At 29.1% G+C, this 20,082-nt stretch overlaps 1 protein-coding gene and 1 pseudogene across 2 annotated transcripts; one reads left to right on the top strand and one right to left on the bottom strand.

The window, feature by feature from the left end:
• The first annotated feature begins 87 nt into the window (after positions 1–87).
• On the top strand, positions 88–2,639 carry LOC145191027 (HHIP-like protein 2; annotated as a pseudogene). The gene is made up of 2 exons (XR_016449746.1): positions 88–1,071; positions 1,484–2,639. The product of XR_016449746.1 is annotated as an HHIP-like protein 2 (transcript).
• Positions 2,619–17,743, bottom strand: LOC145191016 (uncharacterized). The gene is made up of 10 exons (XM_090078390.1): positions 17,608–17,743; positions 12,617–12,780; positions 9,630–9,830; positions 9,373–9,447; positions 9,089–9,197; positions 8,829–8,980; positions 8,146–8,190; positions 3,595–7,620; positions 3,451–3,500; positions 2,619–3,348 (listed from the first exon to the last, which is right to left on the bottom strand). Exons 2-10 carry the CDS (start codon positions 12,740–12,742, stop codon positions 3,078–3,080), a joined length of 5,055 nt encoding a protein of 1,684 aa, XP_089934516.1. The 5' UTR covers positions 12,743–12,780; positions 17,608–17,743; the 3' UTR covers positions 2,619–3,077.
• Between the last annotated feature and the right edge of the window lie 2,339 nt (positions 17,744–20,082).

Genomic DNA, 20,082 nt, shown 5'->3' with positions numbered 1-20,082 from the left:
AGAGGATATTTTGGATGTATTTAAGAAATTATTTGCATTTTGGCTGATTTCTCAGAAAAAATGATAATCTATTCTTTTGCTTTTTTTTTTAAAGGAGAATTTTTTTTTTTACTTGTGCTTAGTTTGACCTTATTGTCTCGATATACTCGATATACTCGATATACTCGATATTTCAAACCTCAATTGTTGAACTGCGCGACCTAAAAGAAAAAGAAGCAAAGTTGAACTTCAAGCAACAATGAATTTACTTTTTTTGCTATTGCTATTAGAAAACATTTATCAAACAGGTGGACATCCTCAGTGTTTAGATTTTCGCCCTCCTTTCAAACCGATTGAAACGAGGTTTTGTAATGAATATTCCGAATATAGTTGCTGTACTTTCTCAAGAGACAAATATCTTGAAAGAGAATATCAATATATCACAAGGAATTTTTATGTAAATAAAACTTGTTTTGAGTCGGTTAAAGATATGCTATGTTTGGAATGTCATCCTTATGCAGCGCATGTTTTTGACATAGAGGTACAAGTAAGCAATAGAGCAGCGAAGATTTTCCTATTTCCAGGCTTATGCAAAAACTTCTGTTATGAACATTTTGAAAACTGTCAGCTACTTTTTCAACAGCTATTTCTCAATGATGGTCTTATCAGTTTTATTAAAAATTCCTCAACAGTTGATTTTTGTACATGGGCTGAAATATCTGATTCCTCATACTGCTATCCAAATTTAAAGTTTCTTCAAAGTGATGTCAAAATCAACGATCTTGATAATAAAGTCAGTCTTTGCGTTGAAACTTCAAGAGAAAGTTTCTCAAATCCACTTTTTGGCACGCACTCAAATGACGGCTCACATCGTTTATTTATAATTGAGCAACGAGGAACGGTTTTTATTGTTGATCATAAAGGAACGAAATCCGAAAAACCATTTCTCAATATTACTGAGAAAGTATTGAATTCTGGATACGCTTGGGATGAGCGAGGACTTTTATGCTTAGTCTTCCATCCTAAATATAAAACTAATGGAAGGTTTTATATTTACTACTCTGCTGAAAGGAAAAACAAAACATCGGACAGGTTTGATTAAAGAATTTTATTTTCATTATTTTATTGGAATTTAAACTGTTTTGCTGTTTTGTAACTGCTAAATATATCACTACTTAGAAAAAAAAAGAAAACAGACGACCTGAGGAGAATGGTAAAAATAATAAGTATTAAAAACTAAGTAGCTATTTAAAGAAAACCGTTTTCGTTCTACCACAGACCCCTTATCCCCCTCTTGAATGCCAAAATAAAAAAATAAAGTAACCTAATTAAATAATATGAAAATGTAATAAACTACCCTTTTCTCCTAATATTTCATAAAACTGAACCATTCAGGGTAATTATGTGGTTAAATCTCCTAATATCGAACAACTTAGGGTGGACTATATTGTTTAATCTTTTCATACAAATTTTAAATGTGTTTTAATGTTAATTTTATTTAAAGTGAGGATCTTATTCGAATAAGTGAGCTTATTGTTGATCCTTTGAATCCAAATATGGCTGATCACAGTTCAGAACTTATTCTTCTGGAAATTAAGCAGCCAGAAGCTAACCATAATGGAGGGATGATGCTTTTTGGAGATGATGGTTATTTATATATATCTGTAGGAGACAGAGGAGGAAGCGGTGATCAGCATGGTGATATAGGGAACGGTTTAAATATGACTTCTTTACTAGGAAAACTATTACGTATTGACGTCGATTCAGAAAATCATCTGTATTCTATACCTACAGACAATCCCTTTGTAAACAACAATAATGCTAAACCAGAAATTTATGCTTTTGGAGTTCGCAATAGCTGGCGTTGCTTCAAAGATCGTGGAGATAGCAAAACTTCTCGAGGTAGAGGAAGGGTATTTTGTGGAGATGTCGGTCAAAATAAAGTTGAAGAGATAAATTTAATTGAGAAAGGAGGAAACTATGGTTGGAGAGCATTTGAAGGAAATTTATGTTATGACGAAGAACTTTGCTCCCAAAAACACGAAAACCTAAAATTTCCTATATTATCTTACAACCGCAGTGTTGGTCAGTCAATAGTTGGTGGTTATACTTACCGAGGTTGTTCAAGCCCTAATTTATACGGAAAATACTTGTACGCAGACACAATAAAATGGAAGAATGTTTTTAGCAGAGGAAAATCAAGGAAGGTGGGAGTCAAAACCAATTCTAATGGGAGATAAAAATTTGTGCAATAATGGATTAGAATCAAACTACTTTAAGCACATATTATCTTTTGCAGAAAATGAATCTGGTGAACTGTTTATACTTGCGGTCGGATATCCAGATCCTTTGAATTCATACGGAAAAATGTACAGACTTGTCGACCCATTCGAACGGGGTGATCCTGAGAAGTGCACAAACAAAATTCAAAAACCACTAAATATTAAACGTCCAAAAAGACTTCAAAACCGGCAGCAGTTACCAACACCCAACAGTTACATCTAAGAAAACATTTTGAAAACTTTTTTGTTATATCTTTTTTACTTTGAAGTTTTCAATTAAGATTTAGCTGCTTTGTAAATTGACGAAATATTTTTGAGGCTATGTTTTTTGCAATGCACTTAAAAGATAAAATCAAGTGAGTGTTACAACGTGAAATCGCCAAACACCTTTTTTATTTTATATTTTACAAAAATAGAAAAGCTTTCCACTGCGCTATTAATGAACTTTTTTTACAGATTTCATAATCATAATTTTAATGTGTAACATACTACGAATAATTAAAAATTTTTCTTAAAATATTTGTAAATAGCAATTTCATTTTACGTTGAAGTTCAAAACAATTTCCTTGAAAATATGAGACGCAGAGACGCATAGAACATATTCGAAACATGCCATTCGGTTAAAAGTGAAGATGTAGTCATAAAACAATCGAGAATAAGCCATAAAAAAAAACTTTAAAATAATTTTAGAATTGAAAAAATTGAACATGAAAAAATTTTTATGCGAATACAAAATCACTAGATTTGAAAACATTTAAAAAAAAAAAAAAAAAAAAAAAGGCAGAGAAAAAAAATTTTTCTAATTAGCTTCTCGATTTAACTGCTGTCGGTAACTAATTTTTTTATTGCATCATCTAAGGTTTTTCGATGGCCCAGTTTCTCAACGCCTAATTCCCTTAGATCGTCTTTTGTGAGATCTGAGAGGTGATATCCCTTTATATCATTTTCTAAAAAATTATTTTTGTACTGGCCTAGATTTAAATAATCCAGCCAATCACCGACTTCTATCACTGACCACGTGCTGAAATGTTTTTTAGCTATTGTACCCGGTAAATTATTCACTGTCAAAGTCGACGTTACATCATTCCTAAAGATAAAAAAACAAACAGTTACACAACAAAGTTGATCGGAGAAAATAACTCTGGTGCAACGTTAGTATTATATAAATCAATCAGTAAAATAAACATACTTGTGTGATAAGGAAGGCTGTTCGTGGTTCACTATGATATTTTCCACGACCTAAAAAAAACAAAAAAATTTAAAACGAAACAAGAAAACAAACTCATAAACAAACAGAAAAGATTAAAAAAAAAAAAGTTAATAAAGGAATTACACCGGATAGAAGATCACTAGGAGGCGGAGGAAGAAAGTCATCTGGAAGGTCCTTATTTTCGGTATGATGAATTTTATCCGTTGTCGGGTGAGGCTTAAAGTCCTTGAACTTTTCTGTTGTTGTACTATAAGAAGCAACTCGATTACTTGAGATTAAATCATAATCGAGACTTGCTTCAGCGTCTGCAATTACACCGTCTAAATATGACGTAGCCATGTGTTCTGACAGTAAAACATTTTGATATTTGTTATTATTATCATCAGACGTGACGGCACTGTCTATAGTATTAACATACAACATGACAGCACTGTTGGTATTGTTAGCATCAGACGTGACAGCACTCTTGCTATTATTGACATCAGACGTGACAGCACTGTTGATATTATAAACATCAGACGTGACAGCACTCTTGCTATTATTGACATCAGATATGACAGTACTGTTGATATTATTAACATCAGACGTAACAGCACTGTTGATATAAATGATATCAGACGTAACGACACTGTTGATGCTATTAATGTCAGATAAGATAGCACTGCTAATGTTACTAAAATCAGACGTGACAGCGCTGTTGATATCATTAACATCAGATGTGACAGTACTATTGATATTGACATCAGACGTGACAGCACTGTTGATATTATTAACATCAGACGTAACGGCACTGTTGATGTTATTAATGTCAGATGCAATGGCACTATTGCTATTAACGTGCGATACGTTAGCGCCATTGTTTTCTGCAAGATCTTTTTTAGGTTTTGGTTTAGTAGAAGGTGGTGATGATTCGTTTTTTTTCGCTTTTATTGCGGATGGTTTTGATGGCGTAGCAGGAGGGGTTTTCGGCTTTTTTTGAGTTACTGGCGACTGGTACACATCGTCTGTACATGTAATCTCCTTTTCAGCTTTCTCACGAAATGTTTTTTTTTTTAGCAATTCGCTTGGTTTTAAAAGAAAATTTTCCTCTAAACTTTTAACCTCTGGTAAACCAGTGGCTAAGACTGTTTCTTTCGCTAGCTTTGCCGCTCTTGCTGCTACAGCTTGAGAAAGAGCTGATGAATGATTATCACTCAAATTTTCGCATCCAGAATCTTTTGAACTTGCGCTATTAATAATCGTATTAGAATTGGAACTACTAAATCCGACATGATGGTTCTCAAAAGAATCACTGTTTTTTGTTAGATTATTTTTTAACTTTAGAGTTCGAGCAGCTGCCGCATTAGCAATTGAATTTTCAAAAGAACTTATTGGTGGAGTTTTGACAAATAATGAAGAATTTGATGATGGCAATTGTTGGGGCGGTGTAATATAATTGCCTGACTTTGATAGTTCAAAAAGTGGAGGAGGGGGCGGAGGTATTGCTGTTGGGGGTGGAGGAGGCATTACAGTTGAGGGTGGCGGAGGCATTGCTGCTGGAGGTGGCGGAGGCATTGCTGCTGGAGGTGGCGGAGGCATTACTGCTGGAGGTGGTAAAGATATTACTGTGGGGGGTGGCGGAGCTAATGCTGTTGGAGCCGGAGGCATTTTCATTTGTTGCTGTCGCAGATGTTGCAATCGAACTAGACCATCAACCTGAGGCGTTTGTCGAGATACATTATCTTGATAAACTGACTGAGTCTGTCTTAAACCGTCTGGAGATGGTATCTGTGCAAAGTTATCAATGCGATAAAGCATGTTTTGGTGTGCCGATAGTACAGTTTGAGCTGCGACACGCTGCTCTTCGGTTTTCTGTTGATTACGGTACTCTTGGGGAGAAAGATTGACTGATGTACTTCTAAAATCGTAATTACCAGCTATTTCAAGCTGCATTCCATCAATTTCAATCAATTGAGGATTGTTTGAACTCTGAATATGTCTGCGAAGTGTTGTTAGCTGTTCATCTTCATCAAATCGAGGCTGACTTAATTGCAATTTGTTCATTTGATCAACGCTTGAAGAATATTGCTTATTATATTTTGAAAGCGCAATTTCATTCTGAAAATTATTTCTAGAACTGCTTATAGCAACAAAGTCGTTTCTTTTAACAGAATTAGTTTCCGAGGTAGAGTCAACAAAGCTATGAGGTCGATTTTCACTTTTACTAAATGAACTTGCACGCCCTTTACGAATATTATTTATTGTATCATCATAATCAGGCGGTGTTATCTTAGGAGTCGTTTTATCTTCATGATTAGGAAGAATTTCTGAACGTTCTTCAACGACAGAATTAACGAGAGAGGGACTAGATTTAACATTTGAATCAGAGTCTATTTTCATTTGCCTAGTTATAAGTTTAAACTTTTGATCAAAGTCTGTAGTGAAATCACAAGTAAGCGCTTTTTGCTTTCGCGAAATTCCTCGGCTAATATTTTCATCTCGAATTTTCAATTCTTCACCCTTTAATTTAATTGCATTTCCTGCCCACATTCCTTTCATGCTAGGCTTTCGAATGTTAGATTTTTCGAGGACAACTGTCTCAGATTCTAAAGCAATCGCTGCCTCTGACAATATAAATGATTCATTGTCTTCATTGCTAAATTGTGATAAAGATGTCGACATGGAACGATTTGGAGGAAGAGGTGGTTTCTTTTTATCGTTACCATTGACGATTCCAGCTGCTTTTAAGGACTCTTTTAAATCTGCAGCATCTTTTGAACGAAGACTACCATTTGGTAGAATGAGCTCTGGATCTACTGATTCCGGACCAATAGTTACAACTTTGATTGTCAAAGTTTTTCCACCTTTATTAATAAGTGAAACAGCATAACTATGAGTAGCGCTGATAACTTCTTCACCGTTGATTGCTAAAACAAAGTCACCTGCTTTTAAACCAGCTTTATCTGCAACTCCTCCCTTATCAACCTCACCGATGTACTGTAAAGCTGGAAACTGAGGACTAGGATTAAATTCTATATGCTGAACATGGGAATTGGCACCTCTCATTTGGAAACCAAATCCTTTATCTCCACGTTTAAGTGTTACTTCACGCTCCTTTGAAGGCTCTAGTTTAGACACTTTATCAACAATATCAAGAGGAGATTTTTTAGATCCAAACCAAGAACGTTTTTTTTCTGTTCCACTCATTGGTCTGATTGTCTCTTGAACGCAATAACTTGGAAACCAACCAACATGATTTCCCACTTTTCCTTCCCAGAAGCCTTGTTCTCCTACAAAAAGTACTTCGACGAACTCACCTCTCTCTAATTTAATTTCTCCGGCTTGAGTAGGTTCATAATCAATAATGACAACATAAAGACGCCCAGGAACACTAGCATACAAACGCTTACGCAATGCTAAGGGTGCTGTTTGCTTAATTTTAATAGGTGCAGGGGAGCGTTGCGTTCCTACACCGCCATTAGAAAAAGTTCTTCTATTGGACATTGACTTTAAACCGTTATCGTCTTCAGAATCTGATTCGGATTCGGAATAATCGGGAATCATTTCAGAAGGAATCGTGGAGTTATTTGAAGCAGTATTGAACTCAAATTTACGCCCCTCAATACTTGATTGAGTATGCATTACATCTGTAGATGACAACGTCATTGGTTGCGAATTTGAACTTATTGCTACTGGAGCCTCTGAAGATATGTCAGATTTGCTAGAATTTCGACTGGAATTTCTAGAACGACGTTTACTGAAGACAGGCTTTTCGCTAAATATTTTAATATCGGATTCTTTAAACTCATTTATAATAGCAGCTACTTCGAAATTATTGGCCACAATAGCAACCTCGTACGCTGTTTGTTGAGAATAATTGCGTGAGGTTCGATCAGCACCACGAAAGCATAACACTCTTGCGCAAGACTCTTGATTCTCAAGGGCGCATATATGTAACGGTGTGCTTCCTGAAGATGTTCTAGAATTAATATTTGCCCCGTAAAAGATTAGATGTTCCAGATGTTGGGAATGACCGTGTTTACAAGCTTGGTGAATTTCTTCAAAACCATGCAAGTCAGTAATACCAATCTCAGCTCTTTCATATAATAAAGTCTGAGTTATGCTAGGACTTGAACCAGAAACTATACTGTGATAGAGCGGCGTAAGACCCTAAAAACCAATACAACTTCGTAAAAAAGTTTTCATTGCAGTAGCTTTCCTCAAAAACGAGTTATTATTATTGGATTCTTAAAAAATTAAAACACTAAATTTTATTTCCCTGCTTTCAGCGTAGGTTACGTAAACGCTAATTAAGCACAATTAAAGAGATTGAAAATTCATAGCGTCCGAGACAAAAAACGATTCAATATGTTAAATGTTATATAAGTCGTTATATAACAAAAAGAGGTTGAACAAATGTAAAAATAATAAAACAACTTTATTTTTAAAATTGTCAATTACCAAGTCGGCAGCTAAATAAATAGTGTAATGAAAAATAGCTAAAGACATGTTTTAACATACATTAATTTGAAAGCGATTTTGAATAATCTGAGATTAATAGACGAAATATTAAAAAAATTCAATAAGCATGAAGAATGCTGCTTTTAAAGTCATCATCGTCTACTGGGTTTTTTAAGTAACTTTTTTTTGACATAAGATTAAAAAAACAAAGATTAAAACTTTTTAAAAACATACGTTAGCGTCTCTGTAATTTGGCGAGGCCCCTAGATCCAGCAAACCCTATGAAAAGAAATAAAACATAAAACAACTTTAAAAAATCATTTAAATAGCGCAAAAATTTCTTGACTAACATTTCAACTAAAAAAGAAAATTGAAAAATAAAATCTTTTTGAAATATGTAACACAAAAAAACTCGCGAAAAATATACATTTTTTCTTTTGTTTTTTAAAAACAATTATAAAAAATAAAAGAAATAAATTAAAAGTTTTTCAATAGCGAAGCTTAGAAAAAGAATTTACGAATTAAGTTTCGCTATTGAACCCACGAAATATTGTGCCCTTAAAGTTTTCTTACAACCAAACAAATCATTGCAAACTCATTTTGACAACGTCCATCGTGTCAAGGTAACAACAATGTTGATTAAAAATAAACCGGATGAAAGTTGGAAATAAAAATATGCTTATTTAAATTTGAAGAGCTAAACATAAAATATTGCGCTAGAAAACTTTTTCTTACAAAATAAACGATGAAAAACTAAATGTAAAACTTTGAAATTTTATGATTCTGCTTTTTGATGAAACAACTTTTCTAACTTTTGATCACGGTAGAATCATAAGTTCGTTAGTTATAACAAATAACTTAATAAAGAAAAATTATAAAAGTTAATTTCCTAAAATCAGGTTCAAGTATAATAAAACCTTCATTGACTCCAGTTTTCCAATTATTGCCACCCCGTGCATGGCAGTTAAGCCACTCTGAGAACGAAAATCCAAGTAAGCACCAAACATGACAAAAAGCTTTAAAATAGCAATACAGTCATCCATCATCGCTGCAACAATTAACGGTGTTTCTAAATAATTAATGGATCAATTAATTAAAGCATTTCTCAGTAAATGTATATTTTCATCTTAATTTTATTATAATTTTTTCTCAAGATTTAACAATTTCAGAAATATACCTCCTGACTTTTCATCATGAAAGTTTGGGTCCAATCCCTTTTCTAACATTCGTTCCATTTCTGTATAATTCCTTGCAGTTATTAGTTCCATAAATTTTTTTTGGTGTTTCTTTAAGTAAAAAGATGAAGCACACAGGATAATAAATTTAAAGATTTACTTTTCAGATTTTACTCTAAAATATGTTTTAAACTTTTATGAACTTTAAATATAAAATAAAGAATATAAAATGCATAACCAAATGACAAGAAACAGGAATCTTACAGTTATTAGAATTATCTGATACCTTGGTGTTAATCTTTAACAACCTCTTTTCATCTTGGGGATGAAGGTGACGAAATATTCTTCGTTTATAACGAAACTGTAATAAAATTCTGAAAATCTAATGTTTAAAGCAACATCTTTTTTTTTTTGATTTTTAAAACTTTATAAAACTAGTTTTTATGACTTTTAAAAAACTATTTTTAAAAGTCATAAAAACAAAGTCATTTGATAAAAAAAAGTCATTTGATAAATTATCTTATAGTTCAAAAAGAAACATGCCTCCAGTTGACCATCAGATACAGCCATTGGATAGTCTTGAAGTAATCTAAACTCATCTAAAAACTTGCCAGCCCTTCCAGAGTGAGGAGGTAAGTAAAACCCAAAGTTCAAAGGATCTATGAACTCCAGGTTGGCAAATTCAACCAATACTTTTTGTTTGGCTTCCCATATTGTTTCATCTAGCACAAAATTGAAGGTTTTCTAGAGAAAAAAACTTTATAGTTTATTAAAATTGCCAAACAAATTTATTCAAAAAATGCAAATTGAAGAATGACATGTTTTCTACTTATTTTTATGTCAATCTTTCTCTTTTTTTCTCAGCTACAAGGAAGTGGATAATTGATAAGAGATTGATTACAAAGATGAAAAAATGTTATAGCCTAAAAGGATAGGCATCTTAAGATACTTTTTGTCAAACAACTTTTAATTAGCAAATTATGAAATTATCTTTAAATGTGATAATAATTAGATGATGTTATGCAACAATGCAGAACCCTTTTTTTTAGATGAGTTAAGCATGTATTTTGTTGAGTAGATTGCTATTTTGCAACAAGCAAAAATGTTTTCAGTCATTCTTTGATTAAACTGCTTTTAACATGTTGACTGCCAATAGGATTTTTGTAAAATATCCAAAAAGTTTTTTCACACTTTTAAGTTTAATTTAACAAAATGGGTTGAAAATAAAATTATTTCTTTTGTTTTGAGATATTTTCAGGTTATTTACTGTACTTTTGATGTGTCAGCCACTGTTGGTCAATGTGGCTACATTTTCTGTCCATACATTAAAAACTCTTTAATTAGAATTGGTAAAATAAAATGATAAAACATTATAGATGGCGCATGCCCAATGGGTAGAATGACAAGCTAAAGTCAGGTTTGTTGTGTTGGCCAATCGGAATACTTTAGTGTTGACTACCAGTGGTTGACACAGCAGTCAACATGTTAAGCGAATAAAATGTTTACCCACATTTGGTTTTTCACTGTATTAACATTTAACAAGATTGGTTTAACCACCGATTTTGATTTTGTCACATTTGATAGTCTCTTTTTGCTATCTTTTTGTAGAAAAATTTTGAAAATTAGTTCCCAATTTTTTGTAGAAAAGTTTTGAAAATTAGTTCCCAATTTTTCTGTAGAAAGTAAATACTTATATTATCTTTAATTTTAACTTTAATTTCCTAAAACATTTTTTTAAAAATATGATTACTCGTTTAACTTAAAAATCTCCTGTGCTTGTTAGCTAAAAACATAGATGACAGAAATGCTCAAACAAACATTTTTCAAAAAGTTTATAACCATAATTGAAAAATGTGTTTTTCAAGAAGGAATCCAAACAGCTATGAGGGAAATTGCTTGTCAAACTAACAAGAAAATAAATTGAAGATTTATTAGAATCTATTGAATTATCAGGTGATGAAAATAATAATTTTTCATGATCAGATAGTGAAAATCTACCCTGATGCACCTAGACAAATCATTGTTAAATGAAGCTGCAAAAAAACGATTTCCAATGAAAACAACAACCTCACCAGCTAGAGTAAAACAAATTGAATCAAAGTGTTTTAATGCTGCATTTCAATATAGTTATTTTTAAAAAAATGTTGCCAAATAGTGAATAAAGATGTTTGAGAAAAATTTTTAATACAGTTTTTACTATAGGATCATTCTCTGGTAGACATACTTTTCTTTATGCCCACATAAAACAAAAATCAAACTTACACAAAGAATGCAACTGAAACTGAAATAAAAATAGAAGGTACCAGCAAGAAGTCTGTAAAATGGCTTTTTTTGAAAACTTTTCAAGTAATGCAGAACAAAGTAAATATTGTTTTAAAAAAGATAAATGATAGTAATCACAGACAAATGGGATTTTAAAAGTGGAGGAAAGAACAAATGCTTGACAAATAAAATTCAGGAGTAACTGACTATTTTCAAAATCAAAGTCCTGAACAAAATTTCTTCATACTATTTGACCTATATAAAGAACATTAAAAAAAAAAACCAAACCAATTAGCTTCTCTACATACAAGTCATCTTTTACAAAAATATTTGTCTTCAACTTAATCCTCTAAAAAAGAACACTTGTATAGCATGCAATTTTTATAAAACCAAACAAATCTTTTACCTGACAGAAGATAGAATCAATGAGGAGACATTGATATTTGAAACATTGAAACATCAACCTATGATTTACAAAAAAATTCATCCTCTACCTAAAGTACCTACTGGCATAATATCTGACAAACAAAAACTCAATTTTTACAACCTTGGCATTCATATTGGCAATTGTAATTAGAGGATTTTTAATATATGGACAGAAAATGTAGCCAGCAGGGGCACGCAGGAAGTTAGGTCTTGGATAAAAAAATATACTAAAGAATATGTAAAAGCTCTGGTAAAAGAGCTTAATCTGTGTTCCACTCAAGTTTTTATTAGGCCACTGTTCTATGGTAAATACTTTTATATATTATACAATTTTTTTTTTTTTATAATACGCTAAACTTCAACATGAATTATCTCAAAACATTGTGGATTAGTTATATTTTTGCATAACATGATCTAATTAACTTCATTATTTCACTTATTCTTATTTTGCTTATTTCTCACATCCCTAATTTTAAAAGATTGACTTTTAATCTTTTATTGCAATAGATACTATACCATTATTATAAAAAGTTTCTCTGAAATCTGTAACTAAGAAAGCATACTTTTATTCAAAATACAAACAAGTTATAAGAAATAGTCATACTTTAAAATTTTTAAGGCTAAAAAAACTGTCAATAACAAATCTACTTTGCTCTTGTTAAGTTATAAATAAGTCTGTGAGAAGAAATTAACTCTTTTTTAAAAAAAAAAAAAAAAATTTCAAATCTGTTTATAACAAAATTTTATTCACATTTAACAATTAATAAATAGTTTCTCTCTCAGCAAAGTAATTTGACTTGATAAAATTCAAAAAGAAGAATAAATTAAGTAAAAATATATACCTCAATTTTTTTTTGAAAATTTGGTGTTGTAATTTTTATTGCAACAGTAGGTAGACCATTATTGTGAAAATTGGTTCCTTCTGAGTAAACATTAGTTGATTTGAAATGAGCTTTTATTGAAGTCATTTTATTTTGTAATACCAGCCATCCACATAAAAATGTCACTATTGTATGTTTTTAAAATATATATATATATAAACATTTAATAATAAGTAAAACATCAACAATGCCAAATATATAAAAAGTCAAATATTTTTTAGCAAAAAAAAAACAAATTAAAATACTTTTGTTTAAAAATACTACAAAATTTATATTGAACAATTAGCATAACTTACAATTTACTTACATTAGTTTAATTAAAAATAAAAGCCAATAAATAAAAAAAAAAGATACAGAAGATTAAACAATGACATAAGGAATACAAAAAAAGAATAAAAAAACCACCAAATAAAAACCCTATAGTTAGATAAAATACTTCTCAACTGAGCAAATAAGAACGCATGCAAATAAAAAAAAAAAAAGTCAGTCATGTGATGCTTGTTTTAAACAATAAAAATTTAAAAGAATGAGTCTTACCATGAAAACATTTTTGAAATTCCAAAATTTTATTGGTATCAAAAAAAAATGATGTAAGATATCCTTTAAAATAATTTTTATTCTTAGCAACAATATCCTATATACCATTTGAGATAAATATGATTTATATCAAATTTAAACAGTTTGGCTTGCTTTGAACATGTCTTACAATAATAATTGATAAAAGAATATTTTTAGTCTATATTTGCTTCATCAAATACTGAAGCAAAATTATTTACAGTACTTGGTAATATTTTGATTAATATCAAAATTATAAACTGTTTATACTTAAGAAATTAAGAAAAAAAACATAAATAATATAATTATCTATTATTTATTAAAAAGCAAAAATAAAAACAAACAAAAGACATTTAGATGTTACAGAATTTTTTTTTAATTGTAAAGATCTTTATTTTTAGGTCCTAAAATATTTCTAAAGTTAAAATAAAAAGATTAAAAAAAAAGACATAATGCTATTATGTTTCTCAACAGTATTTAAAATTTTAAAAGAATCTTTTCACAAAGTTTTACTGATCCAAAGGCAAAACACTTTTGTTGTTTTGAAAATATCAAATTTCACACTCTGGTTTACTGTGCACACATAAAAAAAACATTAAACAATTGCATATCATATTTTAACTTCAGAAGATTTCTTATACATTAAAGCTGCACTCAGGAAGATTCATTTTCATAGAGAAAACAATATTTGCTTAGAAACAATAACAGACAATTCAAACTATGTTCAATGGCAAACAAAATTTCAAAGAAAACTCTTGTTAAAAACAACAGCTAAAATCAATTATAAATCTGAGAACAATGTTGAAATAATTCTTGATTTTTCCAACTTTTTTATTTTAATGTTTGAAAAATCCTTTAAACAAAATCTTCATAATAATATTTTTATATCTGATTAAAATATTACATAACTTATTGTAACTGATCACACTTTAAATATATGTTGTTATAATTTATTTCAATATAAAATGATCACTTTTCATATTGAAAGGAACATTATACTTCATCATTTAGCAGTTTGCATTTAGCATGCTTCTAATATAGACATAATTTTAAATCTAGATGGATAGTAATTCAAAACTAAATAACAATTTTGGATGTGTATTGCAGCTACTAAACTTTTAAACTTGTAACAACTTTTAGATATTCATTATTTGTTTTAAAAAAGTGACAAACTTTCTTGTATATTTTAAGATAACTTTTCAGTTAAGAAATTAGTCAAAACCAGTTTTGATATTGCATTTAAATTAAAATTTGAAATTTAGATAATCAACACATTATTCTGACAGTATTATTTTCAACACCATTTTAAACCATTAACAACTCTTGAGATGTAAATACACATGTATAATATTTTAAATTTTTAGACCAGGGAATTACTAACTGTTTTAAAATTTGCTGCATGTCCACTATTTTGTTGAACTATAAAAAAATATCACCAACACATTAAAAAATATTTCTACCCTTCCAGACTTCAATTACCATACATTTTATGCCAGAACATCTTCAGGACATACTGTTAAAAATTATATGCTAATTGAAAACCAACAAAGATTTCACACATCTAACACTTACTATTAGTGTAAAGAAATACATTACTTTAAAATATATAACTTGTTTGTCTCTGTCTTGACCTGTCTAAGACAAGTTTCGCATAAGAAGTCAAATCCAGACTTCCTGCTTACATTTGTTCTATTAACATACTTATTTTTAGAGAAGATATTATTTGAACCAATTTGTATAGCTAATAGTACATTTTTTGGTTGTCTGATCAATATGATTAAAAAAGATTCTAAAATTGGAGTTGTTTTGAAAACAGATTAGTAAGCTTATATCACAAGAGATCTCTAAAGTAAATTGATCTCGATATGGCAGTTGAGTATGCACTGGAATTTAGATTTAAGAAAAAATTAAAAATTGAAATATTATTCATATTATTTGTGTAGTTAGATTACACCTGCATACTATTATATGGAATACAAATTTTGAGTTCTTTAAAATTTGAGTTCTTTATTTTCTTTAAAAGATAAATTTCACATAATTGTGCAAATTTAAAAAAGCAAGTTTCCTAGAACTAAAATTGGGTTTTTTGAAAAAAATACTTCCAATTGTTATCTTATGTGTAAAGTACACCTACATTGTGGTGACATAAGGCTGAGTTTTTTTATATTCAAAATAGTACAATAGTAAAAAATAGAAAATTTAACTGTAAAATGGTAAAAAATAGCAAATTTACAGATAAAACAAAACAATATACAAAATTCATTATTAATCATTTAATACTCATTAATTTTTAAATAAAAATAAACCTTAAGAAAATATAGCGTATAATTAATGTAATTGTTTTTCCTGTTGCTTCACATAGCATCATTTTTTTAGAAACACCTCTGAACTTATCATGTTAATTATTTTTGGCAAAATTTTCATTCATGATTAGAAACAAATTTTTAAAAACCAGTCAAATTATTCGGAAAACTCTTAGCAAACCTTTTTATATAGTATATGTAAATATTATTAGTGTTCTAGAACATGAAAAAGGTTATAAAACACAAATGATGTTAAAATATACTTGTCTTTGATTCAATCTAAAAGCAGAAAACATCTTTTAAAACTTTGACTAAATTTTTAAAAAATTTTGAATCATAGATAATTTTAACTAACTGGATGGTTTGCTTATATCTTTTGTAAAAATATAATGATTAACTTAGATTGCTGATTTGATAAAAAAATAAAAATGTCATAAAACTAAATCCATAAATTATAATGACATAAAACTAAATCCATAAATTGCAGTTAGCTGTTGAATCTGTATATTTAAATTTTTTTCACTATCAAAATATCATTTTTAAATGATATTTTAATAGTACATGGATCAAACTTTAAATATATAATCAAATGTAAAAATTAAATATTAAGTAAATTTGAAGCAATATTTCTATGTTCAAACCATCAATTAAGAGTTCTTTTTTTAAGTATGAATGATGAAACCACATTCAATTATTTTATTTATAATGTAAATACATATTTATATCTTATGATTAAAATAGATACACCTTGTAGCCATTAAGCTAAGCTTATTATAACTATTAAGGTAAAAAAATTCTTTCAAAAATGACAAATTCCAAATTTGATAAGATTATTGTAGTAAAACAAAAAGTATGTTAAGATAAGAATAAATATTAACATAAGTTTTAGCTACATCATAAGTATTTTAGTAAACAGCAATGGTTACAGAAAATTCAACTCTTACAAAGAAAATCCACCAGGGATAATTTAAAACACCAAAAATCCTAGTGAATTAAAAGCACCAAAAATCCTGCCAAACAGTTTTAACAGCATATACAAACCAGTTCAATATGTGGACAGGGCTTTCAGTGAATTAAATCTGCCATCTCTAAGCCAGATTTTATATGAGCCCAGGTTTTAACATGCACTATTGCTACTCCTATTTAAGCTCCTCCTATAACAATTCATGACATAGGCAGGCTTATCTATAACGTGTCAGCCTAAACCTAATGAATTATGCTGGCAAATCTTCACTTTTTTTTTTCCAATAGCAAATTTTTTGCAGCACCTAATGGAATGGAATATCTCAAAGAACTAAAACTAATTCCAGGTATATTTTCTATATACAAGGTTTGGGAAGGTTTTATATATATACCAAGATTTTGGCAAACCATGGTTTTTACAAGTAAACCAACAATATAGTAATGTTCAGATTGTTTGTAAATCTTGCTGATATCTGCATCAGAGAAATAGAATCAAATTTAATCATGGTGGTATGAATGTTACTGAGATACTTTAAAAAGAAAAAAAAAATTATTCAACTGATATTTTGACAATACCAGTAAAAAAAAAAAAAGTTAAAATTTTACGTGCTGCTTTAATTAAACTTTTAAATTTATGCTAAATTATTATTTTAAGTTAAAATCTAATAAGCTAAGTTTTTAATTCAAATATTCCTTCATCCTGTTTTTAGTTTAAGAAAAAAGAGGGTGGGAGAGGAGAAAGGTGCAAAAATGATAGACAGATATGCAAACACATACAAATATTCATTATTAAAGTACTACTTATAAAAAAAACTGCATAATTGATTAACTAAAAGAATAACAAAATTATCAAGGAAACTATTGAATTATATAATTTCTACAACAGAATTTGTTAAACTTTCTTAAACAGCATTTAATTATTTCTTAAATATTATTTATAGTAAGTTAATGTTTGAATAAAAAAACAACTCCCATTTACATCCACAAGGTATATATAGCATATCTGAATTTGATTCAACTTTGCATACAAATGTAAGCATCATTGAGCTATTTGTCTATTATCTTATCATAGAACATTATTGAATACAAATCAATTTCCATTTAAATAGCAATAACTAAAAATATTACTACCTCGCTTTATTATTTAAGGAACAACACCAACGCAAATCATGTTAACTTTAAAAAGACTAATTAGCTGGATCTTTTAGATGGCTACTATCCTTATAACGTTTAAATTACATCGTATTTATATTCTAGCCGAATTTTCATGGTCGAACGTAAATACGGAACAATATCAGGAAAACATTTGACACGTGATCTATATAGTTACCAAAAACAATAGAAAAGCAATAAAATAATCGGAAGAGGTAATGTTATGTGGTTTTAATAGTGACATTAGCTAAACTTAGCCAAATCTGAAGCATGTTTGTTGTTATATTTCAAGAGTAACTAAAGTAAAATAAACTTTTATTAGCTTATAAACAATTCGGAAGGATATAAAAAATAAAATACGATAAAAGTATAATAAATTATTAACACTAAGTAAAAATACTATCGTAAAAATAAAAATGTAAATTCCAAATGAAATCTTTTTATTCATATTTTAAAATAAAAATAATTTATGAATGCAAACTTACAGAGTAGAAATGCAGGAATTCTCGAAGTTCCAAAAGTTTTATGTTTAAATAATACATGAATTTGCAGAGTATTAAAGAAAAAAGATACTAAAATTATTTTTTTTTACCATTTTTCTAATTATTTTAAAACCAAAATAAAGTTCAATAAACTATTTGTAAGTTTACTATTACTTCATACAACTTTAAAAACATAAATAAATAAATTGATTGTTGAAAAAAACTACCATTTCAGTGCAATTTGCTTCTCCGTGAAAAAACGTCATCTATCATCGTTTACAAAGCTCCAAAGTAATTTTCTCGTATTGTGGATTATTTAACTTTGTTAATTTCATACTGTTAAACAAGAAGCTGCAACAAGAATTAGTCTTGCTGGATATATATGTTAAAATACCACTTTAATATGAATCTATCAAGAGGATTTAACAACATTGTCTTTAATTTACTGATCAGACTACGACGCAATTCAGGAAATTAACAAACGTCACACAAATATTCTGAAAAAAACTTTGACGTTTTCTTGAATTCATGCTTAAGGGGTTTTGTTTTATTTAGTTAGAGATTCTTTATAGAAGTTGATTAACTGCTATTTATTAAGATTGCATTTAGGCCGATTAAAATATTCATTTGCAAAACGTTTTAATATTACCATGTACCTAACTAAAGCGAGGAAACTAAGAGAAGTCACAATTAACGAATGACTATAAATAAACTCTAAAAATATCGTAATTCGTAAGTAAACGTGGAGAACATTAAGGTTGTATATTAACAATCATAAAATACAATGTTAACGTTTCAATATTTATTTACGTGGAAAGTTTGTTAACAAAATCTTTATAAAAAAAAAAAAGTAAGGAAGCGTTTCAACGCGTCGTAAGGATTGATTTAAGATACCATCAGTCTATTTTTAGATTTCGTCAGGTTAGAATTATTTTGTTCTATCTCCCATTTTCAACGTTGAAAGAAAGTTTTTGATTTTTTTTCTATAAGTAAAAATTATTTAAAATTTTACTTACTTTTTTAAGAAATAATAACTTATTCTTTAAATAATTTATATTCAAAGAATTTATTTAGAAAAAAATTTTTTTAAATAAAATGTATTTTAAAAGTAATCATTACTTAGTAAAATTAACAATTCATTTTCTCCCAACGTTTAAAATTGGAGATAGAACAAAATAATTCTAACCTGACGATTTACCAACAGCCTTGTGATTTTTTTTTCTGTTTTTTGTAAGACCAACGTGGTTCACAAGTTATAAAAGATATACTTTGACGTTTTAACCCTTAAACAGTTTATAAGTTAGCACCTTAGTCGATTTCTATGAAAAAAAGGTTATAAGGAACTAAATTTTAACTTAGAGTTAGTATTTAAACTTGGATCAGCCTTCACTTTATCGGTTAACGGAGATGAACAATTATCGTGAAGATATAGACTTAATTATTTTTAACCATCTTAATATTAAAAATAAAAGAATATCGAACATAAGCTCACATTTTTATTTCCCGTGTTGCCAGTTTTTATTTAGATTTTTTATTTAAATTGGAAAAGCTAGTGAGATAACACTCGCATCCGGATTATTCAACAGTGGTTTACTTTTTACCAGCGTAAAAAAATAAGAGGCAAAAATAGATACTGTTTTTAAGTATTTATATTGATATCAAGTTCAGTTTACCCTAAAATATTAAACCAGAGGTTCATGTTTTGATTTTCTACAGATTTAGATTTCATTATAGTTTTATTTGTTAGCGTGTAAAAGTATTAATGATAAAGTGTCTGTTATCTTCCCTATCAATTCCAAATGAAGAAACTCGTTCAAATTTTTTATGCAATTTTTTCACAGCGTGTAACAGTTTTCAAAATGTCTTATAGCTCGCGTCAACTGGTTTAATTACTTTTTCATTCCAAGGTTTTGCAAGATTATTTCTTTTGTACACGGTATAAAATTGTATATTAATTAGAAATTATTTTAAG

The sequence above is a fragment of the Hydra viridissima genome, unplaced genomic scaffold (genome assembly GCF_058129835.1).
Source record: "Hydra viridissima isolate aposymbiotic clone 2 unplaced genomic scaffold, HvirCarnegie_v1 scaffold_2, whole genome shotgun sequence".
In the NCBI taxonomy this organism is placed as follows: Eukaryota; Metazoa; Cnidaria; class Hydrozoa; order Anthoathecata; family Hydridae; genus Hydra; species Hydra viridissima.
This window is presented reverse-complemented; position numbering and strand designations above follow the sequence as displayed.

Coding starts and splice junctions, on each gene's coding strand:
- LOC145191016 (XM_090078390.1), bottom strand. CDS start 12,742: ATGACTTCAATAAAAGCTCATTTCAAATCAACTAATGTTTACTCAGAA. Junction 7,621..8,145: donor CAAATTACAGAGACGCTAAC/GTATGTTTTTAA, acceptor ATTGGTTTTTAG/GGTCTTACGCCGCTCTATCA. Junction 3,501..3,594: donor CTAGTGATCTTCTATCCGGT/GTAATTCCTTTA, acceptor TGTTTTTTTTAG/GTCGTGGAAAATATCATAGT.